This window comes from Etheostoma spectabile, chromosome 7, assembly GCF_008692095.1.
Source record: "Etheostoma spectabile isolate EspeVRDwgs_2016 chromosome 7, UIUC_Espe_1.0, whole genome shotgun sequence".
Taxonomy (NCBI): domain Eukaryota; kingdom Metazoa; phylum Chordata; class Actinopteri; order Perciformes; family Percidae; genus Etheostoma; species Etheostoma spectabile.
The window spans coordinates 21,385,923-21,397,428 of NC_045739.1; the positions used below are offsets into that span (position 1 = coordinate 21,385,923).

Genomic DNA, 11,506 nt, shown 5'->3' on the forward strand with positions numbered 1-11,506 from the left:
TTCTCAAAGGCGGAGCAGGATACCCAGCGCTTAGTTTACACCTTACACAATTTCTAGCTTCTGGAGGACCATAGGCCGATTGGGGGAACGCATATTAATGTTAAATAACTGCATAAAGTGACATTTTCATGCCATGGGACCTTTAAATCTCAGCCTAAGATCTTAGCACCTGGCTGATCACCTGGTGACTGGCATCAATAAAAATTTGAACTATGGTGCAGTACACATTTTTACTTATTGCCCGGTAAACCACTTCTACACACAGCTTGCCGCTTAATGTATTTCTGTTTCATTTTTTGGGTTGGTTACCTGTGCCAGTCGGGCTTCAGTCTCCCCAATGTCAGCTTTGGCTATAGCTATGGCCTTCTCTGCTGATGTCTGGGCAGTCTTCGCATCCACCAGGGCCTGTTTCACTGTCTCTGCTGTGGTCTTCACCTCCTCAGCACTGTGCCTTAACAACAATGAGAATGCTCTTTGTAAGGACAAAAAATCTATAACAATACAATGTATTTAATGTCTGACTCAATTGTGACTACCTTGCCCTCTTGGCATCCAGCAGCAGCTTCTCGGCCTTGCGGACATCATCCTGCGTCTGCTCCAGGATGGCGTCCACGTTTGAAAGGCTGCGAACCCGTTCCTTGATTTCATCAGCAAGATGTCTGATTTGAAGGGATGAAGCAGGGATGGAGAGCTCCAACACGTGGTTTGCCACTGCCTCAATGCTGTCTGGGTCTGCACCCTCCTCTAAGAGAGAGACATGACAGGTGGCAGAGTTGACAAGAAAGGGTTGATTAAAAGGCAACATAACTTTTCTACCTGTTCTTGGTTAACTTATCTAATGTACAAAAGGGTGTAGGTTTGGTTTCAACATTGGGACACACACATTATAACGGCGGTTTTTGAGCCCCCTGAACGGTAGTTTTTTACCTCTTTTGGTGAGTGGGTTGCTTTCACATATTTTAAGGGGGACAGATCTACATCTTCTAAATATTGGGGGGGCATATCCCCTGCATCCACCTATGCATGTACACATCATAATGTATAAACCCAGCCGACTATCACACTCACGAGTGAGGAAGTCTCTGATCTGTTTGATGAGGTCTCTCAAGTCATTGTTGGAGTGCTCCACTTTCTTCTTGGTGGCGGTGGCTTTGTCCAGAGCTGCTTGGGCTTTACCCTTGGCCTCCTCTGCCTTGGTCTTGGCGTCTGCCACCTAAATGTAAGGCACAAATGTTTATAGAGTACACAAAAGGCTAACATGACTGTACTTACTTAACAGCGTTTTTAAGAATGGTTTATGTGATAAAGACTTCGGTTTAAGTTTTTTAGTGTGCCCACTTTCACTCAAATCTGTTTGAGTGCACACAAAGTATGTCCCAGAATGCAAGTGCACTGTTTACTCAAAACACACGTCTGAGCCTAGTTAGCCTTCACTCCATTCTGAGAGGTTCAGTCTGTGTACTGTACTGTGGAGGAATGCCGGCACAAAATGAAAGTAAACCAGCCACGGCGCCAAATCGGGCCAGTGGCGTAAAGTGGGGGCCCCTTCCGTACTTCTTACCCCGTTACTTCTGGCGCCCCCTGCTTGGACCACACCCATTTTCAAACTCAGCCATCATCGTCTCATCTACACACCTGTAAAGTTTTGTATGTTTGTTGTAACCAGTTGTAAAACTATTGTGGTGATCAAATCTGTCCACAGACAGACAGACAGACAAACATCTAAACACCTGTCAGAGTACTCAGAAGTGCCTCTGTGGTTCATTCCACTACAGTAGGTGTCGCCAAGACAGACAGACACACACACAAATAATTGCAAAGGATTCCCCTTAATGTAAAGAAGGGCGGAAACAATTAACACTTGCAATTTAGATTGAACTGGAACATCTGCATTCCATTTTGATCTAATGACAAGAGGACAAAAAGCTTTTTCCGCTTCCTCTACTACGATTTTCCAAAGAGAAATATGTTGATACAAAAAAGTTCCTATATGCCATCATACCTTGATAAAGAGTCCCTCCACCTCTCCCATAGCTTTGTTCAGCTCCTTCTCAGTGTGTTTGGCTCCCTCCAGGGCATTGTCAGCTGCTGTTACAGCACCGTTACAGTTTAGGCCTCCACAGTGACGGTTCCCTTCATCGTCACGGCAACCTGCCCCCCCACAAGGACTTTCCTCACAGGGAGCATCACCCGGGGAGCCGCACACCTTTTGGAAGTAAACATTGGGTCAATATTGAGTTAAGACCAGAATGTGACTTTTGTTGTTGTTGTTTTATCTTAGAAATAAAAATTACCCCATAGAAATGTCTAAAAATTTAAAAAAGAGAAAACTACTTGTTGTCTGTTCCCATACAATGAAATGAAGCAGTAGCTAAATTTAATACTTTCAAATAATTTAATAACTGCTAGCTCAGTTGAGTAGCAGTTACTGTTATCTCATCTTTTGTAGTAGAATTCATGTTATTTGTTGCGGTTAAGAAGCTACCTTTGAATCGTATTCATTTATTTTTATAGATTACATTTTGAGCATTTTAGGCCTTTATTTTGACAGGAGACCTGAAGACATAAAAGGGGAGAATGACATGCGGTAAAGGGCCGTAGGTCAGTCGTACCCAGGCCTGCAGAGTCGAGGATTAAACCTCTATAAATGGGCACCCGCTCTACCAACTGAGCTATCTTTGAATCATGTTTTTAAATGTTATTTTGTAGATCACTTAATTGTGGATTTCTATAGAAATAGTGGACAGATAAACAAATACAAAAGCAAAATTGAGACACATCTAATCCCTAAGAACTATGGACAGTAATTAAGAAGAATAAAGCTTCTTATCTTAAACAAACTAGTGGACAAGCTGAAAGAAGTGTGTTTTCCATTGAAGGCAGACAAAGTTTAGCAGTTAGCCAGCAGGCCTGAAGAAGTTGAAACCATTTTTTTCTCAATTTCACTGCTTTTGTAGTTGCTTCACTCAAACTGTATCAGCACTAACAGCTGCTTCAAATAATGAGAAATGTGATCAGACCTTCTCATTGATCTTCTTCAAGTCCAGGCCCTGTGCTCTGGTGTTGAGGTCTCCAAGCCCACGTTTGTTTGCAGCATTTTTACGGTTGAAGTCGTCCTTCTTGGCGGCGATGAGACGCTCGGTACGGCGGCGAGTGTCTGCAGATTGGCTGACTGTGCTGGGCCGGGTGGTTGTTGATTCATTGGCGCGCCGCTCCGCATCACAGGACCTGTTGTAGGAGCTACGGATGCTGTCGTACGCACCTAAAAGGTAAACCAGATTTTAGATTAATCAAAATGAATTATTAAGTGTTACAGATTCTTGACTAAGTGATCAAAAGAGGAAGAGGATTAGGAATTACGGTGGTGCATGTGAGAAAGAAAAACCTAGAGTGTGGACCGTTAAAAGAAAGTCCACAGCGGGAGAAAGTCAGAGGTAAGAGAGGGAATGGCTGAATAATGAGGATCTGTCTTCCCTCTTCTTTTCTCACCTAGGAAATTGGAGTTTTTTAGGATATCCAGTTGGCGGTGTAGCTGCTCTGAAGTGAGGTTTAGTTCTTTAGCCTCTCTCTCCAGAGCACTCAGCTCCTTGCTTGCCTCCGAGTTGCTGTCCTGGACGATGGTTAGGTCCCCTTCCAGACGGTTTAGGGTGTCAGTGGTCTCGCCGATCTGCGCTCTGCAGGACAAGATAAGCAGTTGTTGGGTTGTGAATTGTGATCCTGATAAGATAGTTTAAATGTAATTTCAAATTGAATACTATTAGCAGATTTAAGAGTTTTTTGTTCAATTCTTTTTCAAAACAATTCCTAAATCTAGTATCTTGATCTTGATACTGCTACCTTATGTGGCAGAAATACTGACTTCAGATGGATATTTTTTTACTTGGGAAACATTTAAAATAGAGTGGAGTGTAAGAGCTGTACCTAAGTTCTTCAATAAGCTCCATTAGGATAGCAACGGCTGCAGCAGTGGCATTGCGTGCGTTGACAATGCCCTGAGCTTGTGCCAGTTTGGCCTCTAGGTCCCTAAAGACCTTTTCATAGGCCCCGGTAAGCCCCGTGGTCTGAATCTCGTGGGCTCGTTCTGCCAGAGTCTTTGTACGCACTGCCAGGTCCTGGTAATGAGACAAAATTGTGATGAGAAGAGATGAGATGTTGGATGACTCCATATTTCACATTTGGTGTCTGCTGACCGAGGATTAGACGTCCTGTTTTGCATGAAACTGCACCTGCACAATGCGATCCCAGTCCCCGAAGCACTGATGACAGGGTTTGCAGTCGGGGAACTGGCCAGAAAAGCCTCTGGCACACTGGTCACAGCGGACACCAGACACCCCCTGCTGGCAGACACAGTGCCCGGTCACCCGGTTACACTGAGAGGTCTCAATGCCGCGCCAGTCACAGTCACAAGCTGGAGCGGGAGAGAAGAAGATGGAGTGTGCAGTAAATATGGAACAGGACCTAGTTTATAATGACAATATCTAATTTGTTGACACTAATGTATCTATGCTAACTGAAAAAAGAGTGTGTTGTTGATTAATTATGAGGTGGTTAAAAGGCATCATACCGGTTAGTTGTGTTAGTGCTCTGACATGAGCTAACCTATTTGAACCATTCATTGTCTAGGCTAGCCAAAATTCTACATTTATGTAGTTCACCATACATCTTGTATGCAATTATTCACATTTAAAAGGTTACATATCATTAAAAACTAACTTTTTCAGTGTGTGTGCACATATCTTTGTTTATCTGGAACCCAACCAACCCACAAACTGTGAAATAAGATACCCCAGTCAGTTTTGTGGGCTGCCTAAATCAGAAAAAATGGGATGCAACAAGCCAGTCAGATTTGGCTCCCCCTTCCAATGTTACATGCAGGCTCATTAGAATATACCAGTGGGCAGTGTTCAAATCTGAAATATGAAATGAGTATAAAGAGTGTAAACATGTTCTAGGAGAAATGCAGGGTTTTCAATGGCACCTGATGTTTTATAGTTGTAGAAATCTAATATTCCCTCTAAACTTAGTCATACGTATGTTATGTAGTTATTAGGGCCCATACTGGACCTGGAGTGGAAGGTTTGCAATGGATTCTGATCTCTACCTGTTTCTGATGCTTAGCTTTGATTTTTGTTTTGTTAGCCTTTGGTACCAAGGTTCCCACCTAATACAAAATGTGTTAATAGGTGTACAGTTTCAGTGTTGGCCAACATGAGCTGTATGTATTTTTGCACTGTATTGTGCTGTCTACTGTGCAACCCGTTGCTCTGCCTGAGCAGCTATAAAGCACAAATGCACTGCACTGAATCCTTTGGTCTTTTGATTATGTTCATCACAACTAGACCATTTCTGAAGAGCATGCTTGTCCTTATGTTTCTAACCTCTGCACTGTGTCCTGGGGTCTCCCCAGTAGTTCTCCTGACAGTCTGTGCAGGTCTTCCCACCAAAGCCGTCACGACACTGACACTGCCCAGTAAACTGCACAACAGAGTGGATAAAACAGAAGCATGACACATCAGTTGCTTTTGATTCCGTCAGTGTGAATGATTGTGAAACTACTTGTATCAGGAGATGTCTACCCTACCTCGTTACATGAGGAGGTGACTGAGTTGTTAGGATCACAGCCGCAGGGTTCACAGCCTCTCCCGCTGGCCAGGTTCCAGTGGTTGGGGGCGCAGTGGTCACATGGCAGACCTATGACGTTTGGTAGACACTGGCACTGCCCTGAGACACGCTGGCACACACAGTCCTCACGCTCCATGCACTGGCTGCTGTCAGTACCCAGGAAGTTACATGTACACTCTGATGGGCAAAAAAAACATGCATCATCATTATATTGTTTTGTTTTTTAAACAACATCAACACGCAAGCTAATGCCTTTTCTTTTTGGAGACTTCTTTTTAATGAACATGTCACTCACTCCTGCAGTTGCGGCGCGAAGCGTCCCCGAAATAGCCGCTCTTGCAGATGCCACAGTTGGTGCCCTCAGTGTTGTAAAGGCATTTTCTGCACTCTCCGGTCTGCCTATTGCAAGCATCCATGTCTGACATGTCTATGTTGTTGTTGCACTGGCACGGCTGGCAGCGCCCTCCGGGTTGAGAGGGGTTGCCATAATAACCTGGAGCACATTCCTCACATCGGGCTCCTGAATTGGGGGAAAAATGCAAAAAGGAAAGGGAACAAGAGTTACAATAAGAAGGAGTGGAGGGAGGAGATTTTATTTGAAATGAAACATATTTCAACAAGAATGAGTGAAGTGCTCTACAGGATTTCCCAAGCTGTTTTTAGGGTGTATAAAACAACAGTAAGCACAAAACTTGTGAATTTACAGCAGCACAATTAACAGGTCATCTTGGTTATGCAAATGAGAAACCTCCTCAACTTGCCTTGACTCTGCAAAGCATGACCATTATTATATTAATACAGCATGTTACAAGAATCAGTATGTTATGCATCACCACTGAATAGGGTTGGGCTAACCAGCTCTTATTAGTGGTTCTGATCAGTAACAATATTCAGGTCTAACTTATTCTTCCTTGAGTTTGAAAAGACCATTACATTGGTCTTCTCAGAATTAAGCACAAGCTTTAATTGATACAGCCGTGCTTGCACTCAGTGGTAAGCAGTTCGCAATGCTTCATACGCCTTCCTAATGGTACTTCTGAAAGTCAGTACTCTGTCCTGCTTATTCAAACAGAAAGGTCATAATGCAGTGGACATCTGATGGTCAGTAGCCTTCAGCGTGCTCTGTTGTACTTTATCAGAATAGCCAGGCTAGTTAAAAAGAAAAGTGACGTCAGTGTATTCATCATAGCTTCATGGCTATATTGAAGTATCAGTATAGCTCATTTTCCCTAGGAAATGACTGCTCAAACAAATCCAAATATCTCTTTAGTCACAAATAAAGGAACAGTTAAACCCAATTCAAACACAAGAGACAGAGACGCTGACCCAGACTCAGAATCAACCATCACCTGTGTATAAACCTTTCCTCAAAACGTCTTCCTTTTGTTTTTTTTAACCGGAACACCCATTTCTGACACTACTACTGAAAAATAAAGATTCTGGATCAGGTATTAAGCCCTTTAGTGCCGTATAAAACATGGGCGGTCACAGAAAATCAGTTGGAAGGGGGTGACTTTTTTCTTTGAGCCAGGTGTCACACATGGGCAGGAGTGCACTGTGGCACTACACCGCTGATGGGAGGGGTGCTGAAGCCATGCATGGGTAGGATTGGTACAAAAAAGTGGAGGGTTGGTGGAAAATTAAAGAGGAGAAAGAGGAGGAGGAAGAGAAGGGGAGGACGGGGACAACCATCATTACTCACGCTTAAAAATGGTCGCCCCGGAGCGTTTAACAATCCCTGTGCCAGTAATACAGGGGAGGGAGGAAATGACACAAGTTACCAGATTCCCACTGAGAAACATGATTCTCACCAGTTATATCCTTTACCTTGTCACGTAAGCTAGACGATAGGAGTTTATGTGTTGGAGTGTATTACTAACGTTTTTCAGAACTGCTCTGGAGTAGGATAACCTCAGTGGTTGAACATGGAGCTGTAGTAATAAAGATGGACTCTGTTAGATTTGTCTGATAATAGAGAAGTATATTCATGGTCCCCAGTGGGTGGTTTCTCAGGATTTTGATGAGCCCCTGACCTTTCTTCTAACATTTTGTTACACAGAGAGAGCATCTTAACAAGAGTGTAAGGTAGTGTCTGAGACACAATATGTATACTACTGTTGTTTAAATAAACATTTGTGTGTATCTTTTTGGACGCACTAAGCTGTCATTTACAATCATCAATTACAATTCTCACTCCCTGAAAGCATCCTTGCCATTGGAGACGGGTAACCATGGTAACCCCTGCAGACTCCAGGTTAAGCGGCATTGCCAGATAACGCTTAAATTACTGAAAAAGGTAAGCAACTAGACCAACAGTCGCAGGTGACAAAATCACAGATTTAAATATGTAGAAATATTTAAAATGATTGACGTTACAGAGCTGCCTTGGTTGCTGTCTGGTTGTCTGTTATGAGTTATGAACCTTGTCGTTATTAGCACATTGCATTATGTAACACTTATGCTGGCGTAGTGTCCAGTGTTTGCATTGTGTAATATTTCACCGGAAATAGTATGCAATTCACATTCTATTGGTTTCATACTAAGATTTTGGACATCCTAAAAACTCTTACATACTGCTAAATATCATGTTATTTCAGACACAACCTCAAGTCATGATAGCAGCGCTGTGCAGCTGTATTTAGAAACAGCAGTGCTTTGAGCTGAATGCTAATGTCACCATGCTAACATGGACACAATGACAATGCTAACATGCTGATGTTTAACGGCTATAATGTTTACCATGTTCACTTTCTTTGTTTAGCATGTTAGCATGCTAGCATTTGCTATTTAGCACCAAACAAAGAAAAGCGGAATCTAAAACAGAGACCTAAACACACAGGATTTGCAGTAATGTACAGTACAACAAAAATATGGTGTCTTTTGAAAATTACCAACCAAGTAAACCTACAACCTCAAAATACTATTATGAACCTGAAAATGAGCATAATATGGGCGCTTTAATTAGCTAATTAGCACTAACATGATACACTTCTATAAGATGGTGAACATGTTAACATTATAACCACATCGTTTTTGCAATGTCATTGTGAGCATGTTAGGTTTAGCTTGCTGACGTTAGCATTTAGGTCAAAGCACCACGGTGCCCAAGTACAGCCTCGCAGAGCTCTTTGAGGTTCATCTCAATCACTGAGGTTAGTTACACTGTAACATCAGCTCCAGTTTGCTACAAACAAGACCATTAATGCACTAAAACTAGGAGGTGAATTATCCCTATTTAGTTTCTCTTTTCTAATATAAAAGGTCCATGGTGATATAACTTTTAAATAAAAGTATGAACCTAAAAATTAGCATAATATGAGCACTTTAAAACTCAAACACTGACACAAAGTGCATAATGAAGAGTATAATGATGTAATGCTATAATGTGTAACTACCCAAGCAAACTTGAAGATGAGCGTCACTTGCTGAGGTCATTCCTCAGAGGAGAAACGGAGCAGAAAGCAAGGACTGATGGAACAGGAAGGACAGAAGAAGAGATGCACAGCAAGGGTACAAGGGTCTAGGTTTACCTGTGTAACCCTGGTTACAGTTGCAGATAATTTGTCTGTTACGGTTGTCCTGGTAACAAGATGCAGCAAAGTGGCGTCCACTGTTGGGGCCGTCGGGACACGGGCACGGGCGACACTGACCACTAGATGCTTTGCCCAAAACGGGGTTACCATAGTAACCACTGGCACACCTACAAATAATAACAAAGTAGTTGAAGCAACTTTGCAACAACAAAGTAGAAGTATGCATACTGTGTATGCAAGTTCAGAAGTTCAGTGATCATATTCATACTATTTTTATTATATGATCAGAGGAAAATGAACACAACTGAATTTCTAAATCCCTTTCTTTATCCCCATATTCAAATATATTTTATATTTAAACTGGACCTGATCTCATGCATCTGGGTCATCTTCACACTGAAACATCACCTGTCACACTTGTCTCCTCCAGTGTTGTCCCTGCAGTTGAGGCAGGCTCCGGTCCTTTGGTCGCACGCGTCGGCGTGTCCGTTACACTGGCAGGGTCGGCAGCTGGGGAAGCCCCAGTGACCCGCCTGGCATCCGTCGCAGCGCTGACCAAACGCTCCAGGGCGGCACTGACACTGACCAGTGAACTTGTCACAAAGTCGAGTCACAGAGCCTTCCAAGCTGCAACTGCAGGCTGTACCAAGGAAGGAAAAGGATAAGGGAAGCCATATTGGAAGGAAGATGATTTGAGGAAGTGAAGTGGAGGGGAGATGGAATTAATGAAAGCGAAAGTAAGTTTGAGGAATGGGAATTAAAAAATGTAAGTAAAGTGGGCTTTTGATTTGCAATTGTTCACGGAGAGACAGTAGCACTAGCAGCATAGCCTATAACTAATCAAAGGTTCTGCAAGTGTGTCTAAGCTCATCTTACAGCGCAGACCTTTGTCACTGCAACTTGTTAATAGAATAAAAGAACAAAAAGCTGCTTCATTAGCTGTTACTGTGTCTGCACTACCTACTAACATTTTCCAAGTAAAGTCTAAACATTAGCAATAAAAATCCAAACAGATTAGTGGTGTGAAATATTAAAATAGCTATAACCTCCGTAAACTTGTTCTGAAATTTGAACGGTCCAGTGTTTCTCACCTATACAGCCTGAGGGTCCAAAGCCGTAAGTTCCAGGAGCACACTGATCACAGCGTTGACCAATCACATTGGGCCTGCAGTGACATTGGCCCCCACGGACATCACACATGGCGCTAACGGACCCCTGAGGATCGCAATTACAAGCTGGAGGCGGACAGAGAACAGGCATGAAGTTACTGAACCCTGACATATGGAAACATCCAGCCCATTGAATCCTGGGAACAAAAGGAGCAAACAAAGGCTGATAACTGACAGTCAGGCTAATGTGATTAATTATTAGCTTTAGAGGTCACCCAACTGTGTTGCAAATTTACAACTTAAATTTAAAAAAAGTATTATTATTATTATTAAAGTCAAGCTGAAGATTTCTTCACTTATTGTGGAAGAAAAAAGAAATTATAAGGATACTGCAGCAATGTTTAAAAAGACCATTTTTAGCTCTGTTTTGGGTTTTTTCAGCTGCTAAATACTCCACTATTTCCCCCAGCTAGTCTCTGTCTGTGTCTGTCTGCTGTTTGGTAGTGAGCAGTTAGTGTAAAGTAAGTTTTTCAAGCCTTTCAATAAAAACAGCTCCAGCGAAAGTGAATCAAAAACAGTAAAGTTGCATGCCGGAGAGCTGAACAATGAGCTGAAACTTGCATGAAGCCCTGCAACCTACTGCATTGTAAACATCATGAACGTCATTCAAGCAAGGCATAATAAGGCTTTTTTCACTCACGCAGAGCCCCGTCATTAATGATAGCTGACATGCTGGTGATTAGCTTGGCACAGGTGTCACTCATCAGTGGGCGGGTTACACTCTTAGCCCCCTCGTGGCAGCGGTACCGCTCATAGGTCTGCTTCCTGTTGTTAGAAGCAGGATCCCCTGCGTTGAACATCTCCATGGAGGAGTGGCGTGGCATCAAGGCAATCTGGAGCAAAGAACAGGGATTTAAGAAAAGGAGAGAGAGGGAGATGTTTGTATTTGGAATGAAAACGGCCAGTGCCTCATGATCTAGATGCCTATTTTAGAGGACTGGATAAAGAAATTCATCTCACAGAGTCCACAAGGAGGACAGCGTTGGCCGCTCCATTGAGGATGCTGTTGGCATCCTGATAGCGTCTGAACTCAAAGCGGAGGGTGTAAGTCACACCTCTCTCCAGACACACAGCCTGAGGGGGGACCATAAACCTGGAGCAAACACAGTCAGCACACAGTGAACATTTAGCGATGTGTGTGTGTGTGTGTGTGTGTGTGTGTGTGTGTGTGTGTGTGTGTGT

General features: G+C 43.0%; 1 protein-coding gene across 1 annotated transcript in view; it reads right to left on the reverse strand.

The window, feature by feature from the left end:
• Positions 1-11,506, reverse strand: part of lamb2 (laminin, beta 2 (laminin S)) — a 48,677-nt gene that overhangs the window by 3,069 nt on the left and 34,102 nt on the right. Inside the window, 16 exon segments of the mRNA XM_032519758.1 lie at positions 310-451; positions 537-744; positions 1,069-1,213; positions 2,003-2,206; positions 3,021-3,262; positions 3,490-3,674; positions 3,922-4,112; positions 4,227-4,408; positions 5,379-5,475; positions 5,582-5,799; positions 5,918-6,142; positions 9,153-9,322; positions 9,564-9,795; positions 10,247-10,390; positions 10,965-11,157; positions 11,285-11,417. Of these exon segments, the coding sequence (XP_032375649.1) occupies positions 310-451; positions 537-744; positions 1,069-1,213; positions 2,003-2,206; positions 3,021-3,262; positions 3,490-3,674; positions 3,922-4,112; positions 4,227-4,408; positions 5,379-5,475; positions 5,582-5,799; positions 5,918-6,142; positions 9,153-9,322; positions 9,564-9,795; positions 10,247-10,390; positions 10,965-11,157; positions 11,285-11,417 (2,911 nt within the window).